Source organism: Heliangelus exortis, chromosome 3 (assembly GCF_036169615.1).
Source record: "Heliangelus exortis chromosome 3, bHelExo1.hap1, whole genome shotgun sequence".
Taxonomy (NCBI): Eukaryota; Metazoa; Chordata; class Aves; order Apodiformes; family Trochilidae; genus Heliangelus; species Heliangelus exortis.
Window position 1 is genome coordinate 108,497,855 of NC_092424.1, and position 17,169 is coordinate 108,515,023.

General features: G+C 42.2%; 1 protein-coding gene across 9 annotated transcripts in view; it reads left to right on the forward strand.

The window, feature by feature from the left end:
- The window catches only part of ADGRF5 (adhesion G protein-coupled receptor F5), a 50,069-nt gene that overhangs the window by 20,581 nt on the left and 12,319 nt on the right, over positions 1 to 17,169 (forward strand). For 6 of the 9 annotated variants that reach the window (XM_071742091.1, XM_071742096.1, XM_071742100.1 and 3 more), the window contains 13 exons: positions 710 to 840; positions 3,788 to 3,848; positions 4,879 to 5,049; positions 6,298 to 6,462; positions 8,905 to 9,032; positions 9,506 to 9,564; positions 10,056 to 10,198; positions 11,090 to 11,302; positions 12,419 to 12,652; positions 14,012 to 14,176; positions 14,294 to 14,512; positions 14,852 to 15,070; positions 16,216 to 16,368. In XM_071742091.1, coding sequence (XP_071598192.1) covers positions 736 to 840; positions 3,788 to 3,848; positions 4,879 to 5,049; positions 6,298 to 6,462; positions 8,905 to 9,032; positions 9,506 to 9,564; positions 10,056 to 10,198; positions 11,090 to 11,302; positions 12,419 to 12,652; positions 14,012 to 14,176; positions 14,294 to 14,512; positions 14,852 to 15,070; positions 16,216 to 16,368 — 2,035 coding nt within the window. In that variant the 5' untranslated portion in view covers positions 710 to 735. Of the gene's footprint in view, positions 1 to 526; positions 672 to 709; positions 841 to 3,787; positions 3,849 to 4,878; positions 5,050 to 6,297; positions 6,463 to 8,904; positions 9,033 to 9,505; positions 9,565 to 10,055; positions 10,199 to 11,089; positions 11,303 to 12,418; positions 12,653 to 14,011; positions 14,177 to 14,293; positions 14,513 to 14,851; positions 15,071 to 16,215; positions 16,369 to 17,169 lie in introns of all 9 variants that reach the window. The other 3 variants (XM_071742092.1, XM_071742098.1, XM_071742099.1) reach the window with 3 other exon arrangements.

The window sequence follows — 17,169 nt, forward strand, 5'->3', positions numbered from 1 at the left end:
TACATTGGCTTAGGTTTTAAAGAGCTGGGAAAGGGCTTTTTTATCTGTGTTTTGATTTTAGGCACCACATTTTACTCGGGTGTGTCAGTGCTCCTGTGTTCTAGGTTATTTACTTGATAAGACTTTATTTGATAAGTGTGATGAATGGAGATGTATACTAAAAGCTCCAAATTACACATCAGAGAGATAGATACTGCTCTTGGTTTGTCCCCTTGTTATCCAAAGTGTAAAAAAAGACAGAAAGCTCTGGTTGAGCCCATGATGTTGCCACAACCCTCTCCAGAGTGAGACATGGCTGGTAGCAGAGATTTCCCTGCTGCAACAGGAGAGGTCCTCACTTAAAGGAAAATTCCTAATGATTCCTTCATGCTCTGGCTCTGCATTTTCCAAGAACCACGATATTGGAAGATGCAAAGTCAGCTTTTCTCATGCAGATAAATTTCCAGCACCTCATTTCTCCCTGTTAGGAACCTGCTGGGGACTCTGATCTCTCCAAGTGATTTCTTTCCCCTTCCCTTTTGAGTAGGTACAGCCAATGGGGAAAAAAAAGGAGATACCAGGGAAACAGTCTGGTGACAGTGGCAGAGGAATAAGATGTAGCCAGCAGGCAGAGGGTGCTGAAAAAGTCTGAACATACTCTTTCTGTGGAGCATGCTGGTATTTCCTACTGGGTGAGTCAGCTGATCCCTTTGCTTCATTTTCTTTTCAGTCTGCACAGCAAAGTCACTGGACAAAATGCCATCCCCAACCACTGCAGGTCTCCACTGCCTGTTTCTCCTGGTCACAGCATGCTGCCAGACATCACAGGACTCAAACTTCAATCCATTCATGCAATATGTAGTGAGTATCCTTTCCCAGCACCACTGGTTTTCATTTGGTCTCTTCTTCTCATGCCCAGCTGCTATAGCTCTGCTTTACATCCACAAAACCTTGGAGGAAGGCAGTATGAGTTCAGGTGGAGAAACTCAACCCAGAGTCTCTCCAGAGACTCATAAAAGAGATGGAGCAATCCAGGAACTGGATTCTTGCTTTATAGTCTAACAGCTTCTCCAGAAGGAACTGAACAAACCTTTGGTTTCTCAGCTCTGTTAATCTGCAATCTGATTTAAACTGCTATTCCTGGAGCTATGCCTGACTAACAGTTATGTGAGCACTGTTTCTGGATGGGATTCACCCATCCTGGGGAGAAAGAAACCAAGGTCAACAAAACACTGACAAAACACTGTTCCCATTGACACTGGAACAGGCTGCCCAGGGCAGTGGTGGAGTCAGCATCCCTGGAGGCATTTAAGATTCTTATAGACATAGTGCTTAGGGGTATGGCTTAGTTAAGGTCTTGTCAGCGTTAGGTTAATGGTTGAATTTGATGATCTTGAAGGTCTTTTCAAACCTGGGTAGTTCTGTGATTCAGTGAAAACTCAATCAGGAGTCTCAGCACTGTCAGTCTCTGCCCCCAATAACATGTGAAAGAACAAGAGGAAATGGCCTCAAGGTGTGCCAGGGGAGGTTTAGATTGGATGTTAGGAAAAAATTTCTTTACTGAAAGGGTTGTCATGCCCTGGAACAGGTGGCCCAGGGAAGTGGTGGAGTCCCCATCACTGCAGGGATTTAAAAGCTGTGTAGATGTGGTGCTGACAGCATGGTTCAGAGGTGGCTTTGGCAGTGCTGGGTTAGCAGTGGACTTGATGATCTTAAAGGTATTGACAATTCTATGATTCTACAACAGGAGGACACGGGAACACATGACCAAAATGCCACTCCTGAATGACTTGGACTCAGGCTTTACCTGTTCCCCACTTTTTAATTAATTCTCACATAGCTCTTTTGCTACATCAATAGCGTGAGCTACGGAAGTCTGTTTTGTCCATCATCCTCTATGTAGGTTTTGTAACAGGCAGTGTCTGCACAAATAGTCCCTAAGTAGAAATAACAACAAAGGACCAGAGAAACAAAAGGACTGACCAAATGGAAGTTAAGATATTCTGGAAAAGAAAACTAGTCTACAAATCTACAAGCACTTGGTCTATTACTGTTATTATTAGACAAGAAAATACGTCTTTTGTGATTTGTATTAGGAACCTTATCAAGACAAAACAGATTCTAGCATATATCTTCAGACCCAACCAGCACAGGGACCTTAGTTCTGATGGACTGACCAGAATCATAAATCCATAAGATGGTTTTGGTTGGAAGAGACCTTAAAGGCGATCTAGTTCAACCTTTCTCCATGGGCAGGGACACCTCTCACTAGACCAGGTTTCTCCAAGCCCCATCCAACCTGCTCTTGAACACTTCCAGATAAGAGGCATCCACAACCTCTCTGGGCAACCTGTGCCAGTGTCTCACCACCCTCACACTAACAAATTTCTTCCTAATATCTAATCTAAATCTACCCTCTTCCAGCTTAAAACCATTACCCACTGTCCTATCACTACCATGTGCTTTTTAGTGCAGGCTGAAAAAAGTCTAGAAGAGGAAGGTGGAAATTCCTGTTTCTACCAACACCCTCTGCCTTGATGAACTGAGTTAAAGCTGGTTTCAGAAGCCCCATCTACCCTTCATCAGGTGTTTACTAGTGATGAATTTTTTTTTTTTTCTCTGTTTATTTTGAACTATCCCCAGCTCAGCACTGAGACATTTTCATGAAAAGAGTAACACTTTCATTTTTAGCATCACTGATCTGTGCCTCAGCCTGCAAAGGAGTCATCTGTTAATGGTGTGAAATACGTGTAGTATTTGACAACACAGCCAGACCCTGTAGTTGTGTGGGAGGAGAATTTAAAAAGAAAGCCACTGAGGCCAAACCTGGGGGCAGAAGTGGATTGCAGTGGGTTTTCTCTAACTCAGCTAACGTCAGAGATAACAGGTAGCATCCCTAGCAGTGCAAAACTGCCAACACACCTTGGGATCTTCATTGCCAGCACAGCTGTGCCACAGAGCCCAGCTCTAATCATGCACCAGATGGTTCCTTTATGTAAAGAGATGACTTAAGAGCTGCCAAGCTATTCACTCTTTCTGTAAATAAAGATTTCAGTGGGACTCAAGCAACTGGCAAAGCTGCAAATTTCCTGCCTGCGTCTCTGCTTGTTCTTTATCCTTTCTTGCTAACTGTGGTGCCAATGTATTTTTAGGGCATGATTTAAAAAAAAAAAATAAATTATGATCTGCATCTCACTTGGCTTTACCTTGTGTGACCCCAGTCATACTGAAATTGTGCCACAACTGGCCTGGTCAACTGTGTGCTACCAATAGCCAACAAAATACCTGAGCTGGACCCAAGGCATTTCAATCCCCTTTCTATTCCTGTTCAGGCTGACTTTGCCCCTGCAGAGCTGGAAGCTCACAGCAAAGAGGAAAGCAAAGGGTGATGTGAGCCCATTCTCCAGATTCAAAGACTGAGTGGCCAGGTCTCCTCAGCAGTTTGCTGGCCCAGGACAGAATTCTGGATCAGCCCCACAGCCATTTTGCAGCTCAGACAGGATTTCTGCTGAGACAATTGCCTTGCAGAGATATGCAAAGGCACACCTGCAAACCCAGTACATCCCTTGGCTGGTGTTTAATATTTCCCTGCTTGGAAGATATAAATAACCTGTTTAAAGGGGAAAAAGCAGGTAGGGAGGGGCAAAGACTGGTGGAAAGAAAAAAAAATATCTATGCCAGTGTTTTCTTCACTAATTCTTTCATGCCAACAACAGCAGCTAAAGCTTCACTTTGTTTTTGGTTTGGCTTTGGGGTTTTTTTCTTTTTTTTTTTTCCTCAAAATTTCACTGTCATTTTTTCCCCACAGATTGAAACTTCACTAGAAGAGGAAAACTTCCAGCCAGAGATCCAAAGGCAAAAGAGAAACAGTATGTACACAACTGTGTAACAGAACAGGGTTCTAGTGAGCCAAGGGTGAAATCACTGTTGGGGAGAGCATCCCTTGAGGTACCAAACTGGGATCATCACAGGGGAGCAAGTGTTGTGGTTTAACTACAGCTGTCATATAAACACCTCTCTCTCTCCTCTGGTGGGATAGGGGATGGAATCAGAAGGATGAAAATGAGAATAATTTTGAATTGAGATAAAGAGAGATTTTAGTTGGTAAAGCAAAATAATGAGTTAATTAATTATTTCCCACTGGCAAGGTGTTCAGCCTTTTCCAGGGAAGCAGGTGGGGTCTCTCAAGAGCTGAGAGGGACAATCATTGACCTGCTGGCTACTCTTCTTTAAATGCAAGCCAGGACCCTCTTGGCTTTCTGATTTGCAAGTGCACATTGCCAGCTCGTGTCCAGCTTTTCATACACCAACACCCCAAGTCCTTCTCAGCAGGGCTGCACTCCATTCCTTTGTCCCCCGGACTGGGAGATACTGGAGATTGCCCTGACTCAGGTGCAGGACTTTGCACTTGGCCTTTTGGAACCTCATAAGTTTTATATGGGCCCACTTCTCAAGTTTGTCCAGGTGTCTCTGGATGTAATCCATAGGGATGACATACATGAGGAAGTTCTATGAAAGTTGACATGTATGGTGTGGAAAAATAAACCCTAAAAGTCTTAATAGGACAGGGGTCACAAGGTGGTCTTATGTGGCTTCAGTCTATGGTGGGCAACTCCATCCACTTGTTGAGTCAAAGGAGAGAAGGAATAAGACAGCTTTTCTCTGTATATAATATGCCATTTTTATCAGCTTGCTATTGCTCTGAGACCAAAGAAATCTGACTTTTTTCAGACAAGCAGCAGATAAAAAATGTGCAGAATATCTGCTGAGTAGGAAGCAAGATTTCCTAAGCAGAATATTACACTAAGATACCATTAAAAAGCAACAAAGAGCCCAAACCATCAGTTTGTGATTGACCCTCACACACAGCTTTGCAGTCTCATGCTCTTTCTCTTTCAGTGCTTATTTTTGACCTTCCCCCTCTGGAGTACACTATTGACATTGAAATGAGCCTTATGGATTCATCTTTTCTGGAGCTGATCAGAGAGTATTTCAAAAAACTTCATCTTCCAATTTCAACAAATATTTCAAATGCTGAAATGACAATTTCAAACATCAACGTCACAACAGGTGAGTGATTTAGTTAATTTTATATCCTGGGTGAAGTGCTTTTTTGCCAGTGTTTGATCTCTCTCAGTTTTACCCTCCATCATTCCTAGAAATCCTCAAAACCTGAACCTTTTCTGCTACCTACTGAAAGACCCAACAAGGCTGAAGCTCTAGTAAACAACAGCATCTTTTGTTATCTGCATCCCACCACTCCTCTTTACATAATGTTGGCATCAGGAATAGCCCTGAATGCTTTTCTTTTCCTAAGGAAGGGACAAAGCCAGAGGAAGCCTGAGCCAAAGGATTTTGCTCTGGTTTGACTAACAAGCAGTCTGAGTTACTTTCAAGTTTCAGGAAGCTGTGACAGCAGTTATCAGACTGTTTACTTCCCTCCACTTACATTTGGAACATAAATCACCATGAGAGGCTGTACTCTGACCCTGACAGGGACAGCCTGCATGAGATGCAGTATTTTTCCTGACATTACTTGTTAAACATATCCTTACAGAGCATGGTATCAGGCAGATTTTATTGCGTGAGTTGTGGTTGTGTAACATCCCACCGAGTAGCTAATAGAGAAAGGGATGTACAAGCAGCATTTAGAACAGCAGAGGAGGATATTTGGTACTTTCTTATCACTGTCTCATAAAGCAGTGAAAGGAAGGCTTCACCAGTTCTCAAACCAACACCCAAACAGATCTTTTAAAGGCCTTCAGGGTCGCATGCAATGTGTGAAAAACACTTTGTCAGTATCTTACTTTGCCAATGGCACATTAAGAGGAGAAAAAAATTACAGTGAAGTGTTTTCTTGGGGTTTCTTTTAACAGTTATTAGAGTCAATGTATGTCTTAAAGCACTTTGTAATTATATCCCCATCTCTCATGCAGTGTCTATCAGGATCACACAGCACAAGCCACCTCACTTTGAGTGACCATCACGTGCTCTTACAGCCTTTGAAATCCTGTACACTTGCTTCCAACCCAGGCAATACAGAAATATCTGACCTGAAAACTATCAGAGGACCCTGGCCATTGTGCCAGGTGAATTTTTCAGATCAGGCTTCACATCTCCATTCAATTGCCTAACAGAGTAAATGATCAGACTTACCCTCTGCCAGTGAGATTCCTGTTTCTGCTTAGACATTTGTGATCAGTATGTGATGCTCACAAGATCACCCAGATCACTGGCATAGAGACAGCAGGGTCCATGTTTACCATGCAGCACGTTGTGCCCCTTTCTCATTGCATTTCTCTGTCTGTCTGGCTCTAGTCTGTCTGTCTAGCTGCTGTTCCTGTGAGGATGGATATGCCTGGCCAAGTCAGGGCTGTAGTGACTTGAAAGCCTGCCCTCCTGCCAGCCCAGCACCTGCCCTCTCCTGTGGCTACGTGAAGGAAATGCCTTTCTCTGGGCCTTACTGTGAGCCTCGGACTGAAGGTAAGGAGAAACAGTGCTGAACTCATCATTGTACCACTCCTTAGCTGGTTGGAGGATGGAATAGCTTTAGAGATGTGATAAAGCATCACACCAGGACAGAGCTGGTGACTGCATTGCCTGTGAATGTGGAAAGTCTGTAGAGATGGTCTAGAAGTCTTCTCTTTGTGATGTGGGTCCACCTTGACTCAAGAATTTGGACATACTTATTGCTGTATGGGAGCCCCAGCTCCTGGGATCACCCATATCCCTCTCTGGGTCTTTCAGCCTCTACTAAGCAAAGAAATTTTCATCTTATCAGATTTTCATCAGAGGAACTTACAAATGGGGCCACAGTGTGCCATAGTGCTCAAGAGAAGAGTAGGAACAAAACAGTGAAGCATGTATCTTTTGTTTCTTTTTATTTCATGACTTTCATGACAAGGTGCCCTCAGAGCCTGACTGATGAGTAGACACAGAGACCTGGCAGCACTGGGTTGGAGCACTCCCTGTTGTCTCTGCAATCCAAGACAAAACCCCACAAGGCTCTGCCTCTGCTTGGTGATGGAGCAGCATGCAAAGACACCCCAGAGCTGGAAGCAGTCCAGTGCTATCAGCATGCCCATCCTAATCAGTTCTGTTTAGAGGCAATGCTTTAACCACAGGGTAGCAGCACATCAGTACTGCTACATTGCAGAACCTCTTCTACATGAAAATCCCACAGATGTTAGAGACCCAGAGCTCTGGGTATGATGTTCCTCTACTTAATGGTATCAACATGTACTTAAATAGATCCAGATTAGAAAATTCTGACATCTCTCTAAACATTTTATATTATTTAGTTCCTATTGATGGGCCTTCACCAAGAATACTGCCCTCCCAAAGTCATTTGAGATTTTTCCCATTAGTTTCAGCAAAACATAAGTAGAGATTCATCCTGTGAAACTTTCACTATGCAAAACTATCTGATCCAAGTTGTTCACCCAAACTCTCTACAACTGGATCAATGTAGCAATTCAACCATTTTAAGCAAGCTATCACCTTCTGAATGAATCACCTTTGGAAGGTGTCTACAGCTTGGCACCAACTGGAGAGGGAGCCTAGATATCTAGCAGATGCCAGGCATATAAATTAAACATGGAGAATTAGGAGAATCCCAGATTTCCTATTCTACAGATAAATATTACCAAGTTGTATGATTTTGATTTAGGATTAGGATGGTTTCAGCAAGGGCAAATTGTGCCTGACTTATCTAGTGGTCTTATGGGCTGAAGTGACTTCATCAGTGCACAAGGGAAGAACTACAGATGTCATCTTTCTAGACTTCTGAAAGGCCCCTCAACTAAATTGTAGAAATCTGAGTTTGACAGAGGGATTGATAGAAGGATAAAGAACTGATTGGACGGGGACATCCAAGGGGTTATAGCCAGTGGCTCAATATTCAAGTAGAAGCCAGTAACAAGTGATGCCCACAAGGATCTGTGCTGTTTGTTATCTTCATCAGTGACATAAACACTGGGATTGAGTGCACCCTCAGCAAGTTTACAGATGACACCAAGATGAGGGAGGCATTTGATTCACTAGAGGGAAGGGATATCATTCAGATGGGCCTTGACTACTTGAGGACAGAATCCAGGCAAACCTCAGAAAGCTCAACAAGGCCAAGTGCAAGGTCCTTGCCCTGTGTTAGGGCAACTCCCAATATCAATACAAACTGGGGGTGGGGTGAAAGGATTGAGAGCAGTGCTTCCAAGAAGGACTTTGGGCTCCTAGTGGGTGAAAAACTGAACATGAGCTGGAATGTATCCTTACAGCCCAGAAAACCATCCATATCCTGGCTGTATCAAAAGATGCATGGGCAAGAGGTCAAGTGAGGTCATTCTCTCCCTCTACTCCACTCTTGTGAGACCCCATGTGCAGTTCTATGTCTGGTTCTGGAGTCCCCAACAAAAGAAGAACACAGATGAGTTGGAGAGAGTCCAGAGGAGAGCCATGAAGATGATCAGAGAGCTTGAAGCACCTCTGCTATGGAGACAGATTGAGACAGATGGGGTTGTTCATCCTGAAGAAGAGAAGGTTCCAGAAGGACTTTATTGTGGCCTTTCAGTAATTAAAGGGTGCTTATAAAAAAGATGGAGAAAGACCTTTTTTACCCAGAGCCTGTAGTGACAGAACAAGGGCCAATAGTTTTAAGAGGGTAGATTTAGGTGGGACATGAGAAAGAATTTTTTTATTATAAGGGTGGTGAGACATTTTAACAGGTTGACCTGAGGAGTTGTGGATGCCCCATCATTGCAATGACTCCAGGTCACAGTGGGAGTTCCTGCACATGACAGGGGCACTGGACTGGATGATCTTTAAAGGTCCCTTCCAACCCAAGCCATGATTAAGTTAGAAGAAAAGACATCACTTTGTAAACATGGCTTTGGATTGTTTTTACATTTATTTTAATGTTTTTCTTTACAGACTCCTGTGGAATGGGAGACCCCGTTGTATTGAATATGTCAGTCAGACTCGACACAGACTTTTCTGATGATCTCAGCAATTCTTCTTCTGAATTACACAGACAATACAAAGCTGACCTTGAAAAAGCGGTAATGACTTCAGTTTTCCACCTTTGAAAGTAGAAAGCCCTTTAAGAAATATGGGATTTACCATTTAAGCATCTCGGAAATAGGGTGCATAGTCCCTGCCTCTGTGGGGAGCTGAGAAGTACGTGGCAGTGATAGCTACAAAGTGGGCCAAAAAGAGACCCCTGTGGAAAGTCAATGACAGTATTTGGTCACTGTGATATGCCTGTTGACAGGAAAGTATTTAGGAATCTTTTGCATCATTAGCATGAAAAATATCACATTATTTGTCCCAGCTGAAATCCATATGAATATGCACAGCCTTAAGCCACCCACACAGATTTATCCCACTGAGAGTGGGGAGAGCACCAGACCTGTTCTATCAGAGATGTGACATGCCCTTACACCCATCTGTGTTGAACAGGGAGTTTCTAATTTGAAACACACTATAGTAACATACAGAGGACTTATGTCATGTAATATACCTTTATTTACAGTTCAATGATAGCTACAGGTGTTTACCAGGCTTCGTATCAGCAACAGTAACTGGTTTCAGGTAAGTAAACAATTCCCTTTTTTTACTAGAAGACACAACTTTTTTAGTTCCTCATTCACCCACACCCAGTCTGAACACACTGAACAATAGTGGCTGCAAAGGAAAACCCAGCTATTAGTGTGCAAAGAGGATCTCAGGTAAAATTCACTGCTGTGCAAAAGCCCATGAAACAAAATCATTCTCCATCTGGATCAAAGCCTTTTGTGGGAAAGACTGAATTCCACCCAAAATGGGAAAAGGATGTGAGTAAACATAACATCGCTTCCTAGGTCGTCAGGAAGACAAATTAGTACATTGATTCAGGATGTAACATTGGAGCTGGATAAAAGAGATATTATTTAAGCCCACAGATATTTAAATGAAGCTGTGTTTTAGGTTTTCTAAGGGAATTTTACTAGAAATAGAGAGCAGGCAAAGGAGATACACATAAAGTGGTTCTTATTTTGTGAAGAAATATTTTATTCTGGTACTTCTCTCATTCTTGTGTCTAGGCCTGGAAGTGTTTTTGTGAACTACCAAGTAAAAGCAGGAGCAGCAAGCTTTGACCAGATAGCAGAATCCAACAAGCTTGTACCACAATTTGTAAATGACTCGTACAGGCTGAACAAATCTACCTTCACAACAGAAATAACTGGTGAGTGTGAAGCTCTCTCAGTATTTTCCTTCAGTATTTCTACCCTCAACCACGCACCTGCCTTATACTCTTGCTTATTTGTAACTGGATATTCAAATGCCCTTTTTTTTTTTCTTTGGCTGCTTCTTTTTGTCCTGCTCCACAAAAGCTTAGGACTTTGATGAGATGACCACAAATGTAACCTGAATATCTCCAGATATTCTGCTGGTGCAGCCTCTCCATGGCAGAGACTGCATACCCTTAAGTTCACCCCTAAGGCAGATCTTAGCAAACCAGGTGGCCACTGCTTCCCAATTCTTCAAACAAACCAGAAACCTCTTCCAGTTTACATGAGAACAGGTTTCTTCTGGCTTCCTCAGCATGTTTTCTGTGCTGCTGCTGCTGGACAGTGTGTTACAATTCTGTTGTCTGACCAAGAGCTCCAGAGGTGCTGTACTCTCAGTGCACTGGACTGACTCAAAGGATTAATTTAACCTGGTTGCTTCTCCTCCCAGTTTATCTACGTTGAAAGTAGTGGTGGTGATAATATTTCTCTCTGCATGAAACTTTTTGGAGTCTTTAGATGACAAAGATAAGGGAAGAGTATGTTGTGGGAAAATTGCATAGCTTGTATTAGAGGGGGGAGCCCTGCAGCTGATGCTGAGTGCATGTTCTCCTTCTCTGGAGACTTTCAAATCCCTCCTGGATGTACCCCCATGTGGACTGTCCTAGGTGATCATCCTTCTGCAGGGGGGTTGGACTAGATGATCTCTAGAGGTTCCTTCCAACCCTCAGCATTCCATGAGTCTCTGATTTGTTGAGAAGCACCCAGGATTCCCATGAGATGATAGACACCACCTAGGTGTGAGCTGAAATGACAATAATGCAGAATGTTATTCTTTGTCTTCCCAGATCAGACAAACTTCATTGTGACTCCTGTGGAGATTTTTGAAGGGGATACTGTAATACTCATTTGTGAGATAAATTCAACATCTGAGAATGTGACCTGGTACCACTTTGATCAGATCATCTCAACCAGCTTGAGATATTCAGTGGAGAAAAAAGTTTCAAGGAGAACCTCGAGAGCAATTCTTAAAATCATCAACAGCACAATAGAGGATTCTGGTATGATTTTATATCATTAAAAGAGCAGATGTATATCTCTGGTGTGGCTCAATCTATGAAAAGAAAAGAGGAATGCAGTGACTGCATTTTCTCAGAGTAAATGTGAAAAATCACCATTCCTCATTTTTTTTCAGTGGGGTATTTTTTGTATTATTTTGGTTTGTTTTTTTTTTCCCTTAAGGAATTACATGGTAATGACTGGCATTGCTGGTAAGATGTGAACTGACTCAAGTGTCTATGCAGTCCTGGGTGTTTTCAGTAACATGGCTGTGAGGCCTTCCCAACATTTTGGTGTGATAACTTGATGCTGTGGTTCAACTTGACCTAGGTGGCCCTTGTCCATTTGACAACTAAAACCTAAAAACTAATCAGAGCTCAGAGTTACAGTTTTCACATGTTCATTTAGGGCTTTTGGAAAATCAGGCACAGGTAAATTGGTGGCATTTGGCTGTGAGGATTTATCAGGGGAATAATTATGTAATATCAAAGCTTTGGCTCAAGTCCCTACTCAGCTCTTCTCTTCAAACCATGAATTTTACATTCAGCTTCAAAAAGGGTATCCTGTGAGCAGGTATTTGCTCACACAGATGCAAGGCATGAGTTGGGGATCCAAACTTCTTTGGATTAAGGACACTCTGAGCCCTGGTGTCTCCACTCCTATGTCCTACTCACTTGGCTAGTCTGATGGGAAAGAGGAACCCATGTACCTAATGTAGGAAGGAAGTTTGGAACTCTGCCAGTTTCAAAATGAATCCTGGCTCCATCCATCAGTCATGTGACTTATAGGCAATGCACAGATCCCAAAAACACCAACTCAAACAGATTTTAAGGTTTGCAGCCCCAGAGCACTGGTACCCCAGAGCACAAGTACCCATGAGCACTGAAGCTGAGTGATCTGGATACCTTTGGCACCAGAAGGCTACAGGAAGCACACCTCAGATGATTTGAGGCTTGATTAACCTGAGGGTTTTGTTTGATTAGCAAACAGCAGAGCCACTGCAGAGCAGGGAGGTGTGAAAACAGGTGTGGAAATAACTCCCAGTTCCTAACTCGAAATGCAGAGACAGTAACATCAAAATCTGTTTTCAGTGTTAAGATATTGCCTCTGCTTTACAGGTTCCTACACGTGCACTTTCACAAACAGCAATCAGTTGTACACGTTGCTGTACAAGGCCACAAAAACAATAGCAGTCTCTCTGCTCTACATTACTTCAAATTTTAATGACCTCGATGTCACCTGCAACAGTCCTGAAATGCAGACAAACAGTCCTCTCCTGTCCTGTTGCATTGACAAGCAGCTCCCATCACTTACTGGAGACTGGAAAGTAAATGGAGCAATCAATATTGCAGGTAAGATTCACAAAAAAGGATCTTTCCCCTGCTGGGTTTGTTCATTCTTCAAAGATCTCCTCCTAATTGGCTGCCCCAAAGACCAAAGTCTAGGATGGGGACAGGGTATGATCTAAAGGTGGGTGTGTGGGGGAAGGACCATGGATGGACAGCATGGTACAGGCTTTGTACATGTTCTGAAGGTGCCAGTGGGATTCTGGGCATCTCCACACACTGTGCAGACACTGATGCTTAAAACTGTGACATCCTGGATGGAAACAGCTCTCTGGACTGGCACCGTGCTGACTTTTTCAAAAAAAGGACTTTTTTTTTATTTTGGTATTGTCTGGCTTTGAGACCAAGCATCAATCTCTGCTACTGTCTTCAGAATCACCCCTGGGGGATTAAAACCTCCTCTGTGCCAACATGATGAGGTTTGGTACCCAAGAGAGTCAGGTGCTATGCTTTGAAACATCTGCACAGAGCTAAATACTGAGGACAGAGTTTCCCTCTCCACTGTTCCATACTACTCTGATACATCCCATGCCAGCTGAGTCAGTGGCATCCCACAAGGCTTTACCAATAATAGGAACAGTCAACAAGGTGTGAAATTAATGTGTTGCAAAATATCATCAATAGAAATTTTCCTAAGTGCCTATGAACTCTAGTCATAAACTGCTTGTTGTCCTCCTATCACTTTATGGGTATGGATTAACTGTTTATTGTCAACCTTTTGTTACAAAAGAAATTGAGCAGAAAGCAGGGTAACAAAATGAGATAAAAACCTTCACAACTCATGTGTCACTTCCACAGAGGGGAGACCCTGTCCCAATGAGCTGTTTTGCCCTAGATTCCTTGTGGCCAGGCTTCCCCCTGGACCTTTGCCTTCATGCCAGATGCACTTCCAGCTGCATCACGGGACAACTTTAGTGGGGGCTTCCTCATGTAGCTAAGACAGTACAATCCAGATTTAAAGCTGAATGACTTTCAAGAACCCCCAAATGTTTATTTCAATATAAGATGATATTAAAATCTGCAGTGTTTACTCCTGTTTTACTTATCTTACTCATCCTAAATATCACAGATAACGAAGTTGGGCTAAATCAGAATGTTCTTCCAGCTTATCCTGAGGTATCCAAGCAGTGTTATTGCTCTCAGTTAGAGTAGTTTTGACAGCAGGTACCCTGTGCTGAGAGCCATCTCCACTGGGAGTGTTGCCAGAGTAAAAGAACTGAATGACCCAGCAATATTGAGTTAAAGTGCTGTGCTGTCCAAGGCTACACACAAACCCACGAATTTTTCCATAGCTAGAGAGATTCCCATAGCCCAGGTATTCTTTTGACAACCGTAGCCCCTCAAGGAATGTTTCTTCCTCCCTAGGAATCCCCAGCTTCACTGAAAACTGCACTGAATACAAACTCATCATCAAAGAATCACTCTGCCCTCCTGATAAGGCAGGTACAGTGACAACCTACACGTGTGAGCTGCACACTGGACACGGTGCCAAGCGCAGCCAGCACATCAGAGTGAGGTATTTCAGGGCAGGTAAGAGTCAGGTAGCATGGGACAAACCTTAAAACATCTCTGGAACATATCATTTGCAAGCAAATGATTGTAACATGTGGTTCTCAATAATATGGCATTTATCTTGTGTTGTCTCAGCTCAAGTAACCATTTCTTCAAGCACAAATTCATTTGTTTCTGAGGGATACTCGTTCAACCTAACCTGTGTAAGTGATGTGAGCAACTATGACAGCATCAGTTGGAAAATCCAGTCTGGAAATAACATAAAACCAGTAGACTGTGGAACGTGCATCAAAAATAGCAGATTTCCAGACATGTCTGTGCTCACAGTGAAGAGTGCCACAAAGGAATGGAATGGTGAGTGAAGCTGGTTTGTGTTGGCTACAAAGGCAATGAAATCTCTGTCCCAGATAATTTACAGCATCCCTAACCCTGCAAAGCACTGTGAAAAAAAAAAACAAAACAAAAAAAAAACCCAAACCAAAACAGCGAAACAAAACAAAACAACCAGAAAAAAATCATCAACCCAAACAAAACAAAACAAAAAATATAATAATTAAAAAAAGATATTTTAAACTGCTGGAGGACAGCAAGACATGATGCTGCCAACAACACTGTACCTATTCAGTCTTAGGTTTCATAAGCTGAGGAGCACTTCTGATGACTCAAGCAAGGTTTTTATGTCACTTCTTTCAGGCACCTACATCTGTACATTCTACCAGCAGCACCTGCAGAGCTCTGCCAATATGACAATTGAGGTTATTTCCTTGCCTCTGAAGCAGAACATCCTGATAGATCCCATTGAAGCATCAATACCATGCACTGCACAGCAAACCCTTGAGTGTTGCGTGAGTGCTGACACCATGGGGAATTACAGCTTTGAATTTGTGGCTGAAGATATAGATTGTGAAGCTGGTAAGAAACTATAAACTTGCAGAATCACCTGTTGCACTGTGTGTCACAACCTAGACCCTGGGTTTTTTTTTCATTTTCATTTAAGTCTGGGTAACCAGTTCATAATTGCTGCTGTTACGACAATCCATAAGTACTCCTGAGAGTCAAAAGAAAAGGGAAATAAAAGTGTTTTAGGATGATTGCCATCCTGGGAAGCATGGCTGAGATTAGTAGAAGAGCAACTGAAGTCAGTGCTGTACTGATAGACACATAATAGGTAAATTCAAAGTTAGGTTTGTCATGCCAGGGAGTGAGGAGTGTGTCCACATCATAGTTCAGATTAGAAGTTGCCAGACTCCATCTATTCACTTTTACCTTCCTCTCTGCCACTTTTTTTAAACTGAATATAGAAATAATGTTCCTTAAGAAGATGTTAATTAATTAAAAGTTAGAATGACATAATAAGAATGCAATTCAAAGAACTATTCTATTTTCTTCAAGGATACAGGCAACATATCTTTGACAGCACAAAATCCGAAGCTTCCGTATCTTCTAATTCAGGGCAGTTCTGCAGCTTTCCTGGCATGTTTTTATATGCTAGAACTTTTCAAGTGGATTACAAAACAGTTAATTTGAAAAAAAGCAAAGGTGACTCACCTAAACTATCTCAGAAAACAGGTTTAGATGGAGGAGTCCTGTGGTTGCTAAGAAAAATGGCAAGATCTTGCAGATAGGGACCCTCAGGAATACTGAAAAGCAGGAGGGGTATAGTTTGGATCCTGAGCTCAAAAGAACCATATAAAAACAGCAAAAAGGTGGCCTAGCTTAAATGAAACACCTGTGCTAGAAGCAGAAGCAGGAAGAGTGTTATTCAAAAGCAAATATTGGTTCCTACACACTAAAACAACATGTGGGGAGGATTTGCAGTAATTTACAGCAGTAATTCAAAAGGTACTGAACATTCAGCAACTACCAGAAAGTTGCTTTTAATTTTTTTTAGTCGGGAATAAGAAACAGAAATCAGCATTCAGAAAGGAAGTTTTCCCACAAAGGAAGTTTTTTTTTCTCTAGGTCTCACAAAAGTGAAAGTTTTGCAGAAGCTTTCTGTTGTCTGCTAGCTGATTGACACCAAATTTGTGTTACCATATCCTAATCCCTCCATACAGGGAAAAAGAATAAGGGAAAGTTGCTTTGCTACATGTGCAAATACAGAGGAAGAGAATGCAGCAAAGAGAAAAACCTCACAGCATATTGCAAGATTATGAACAGCATTGAACAGGAAGTCAGGAGTGAAAATATAACACTGATCCTGAAACCTGGTAAGGAAAATGTTACTATTTCAATCTGCTAAACAGAAAATCCCAGTAATCTTGTTAAATCAGATGTCACAGGTTTATCACTGGTGATACTTAACAGGAGCAGTTTTAGCTAGGCAGGAATTTCTGTCTCCTTTTTTTTGATGGGAAATTTTGAAACATAGAGCACATTATCAGTTTTGCTTTAATTAAAAAAAAAAATTAATAGACAAGATGCTTTGTCTTCACTGTATTTGATAGTGGCCCCAGTGTATTACCAAGAAGTTATATTTTAGTTTTCTGTCCCTACCTCCTTCTGGTGCAGCCTGCACCACCATGCTTTGTCTCCTGTGCTGAAGTGTGGTTGTGCAGCTCTCAGCTTCCACCAACAATTTAGCAAAGATAAAAGATAAAAAATAAAAGTCTCAGAAAGATGTCACCTAGCTTAGGAGGTCATCCTGTGGGACAGCATATCCACTTTAAGCAGAAGAATGAAGGCAGACCCAGATTCCAGCCAATTCTCCAGGAAATCCTGGATAGAATGCAAGATTGCTAAGTTCAGTTTTGATGTTTAGTTCTGACCAGATGTTTCAGCTTCTTATTCTAAATTGGAAAGAAAAGTCTGATATCCTCATAATGCAGAAATGTTGGTTTTTTCCACAGTAGTATTGATTCACTGTATCTGGGACAATTTATTTATCAGGTCCTCACTGATATGAATAACCTTATCAAAGGCAATTAGCAAGATTCTCTCTTCATCAAAAAGGTGCTGGGGACTCACTATTCAGGTCTTAAAGAATTTCCTATTAATATTGCAGCAGCACT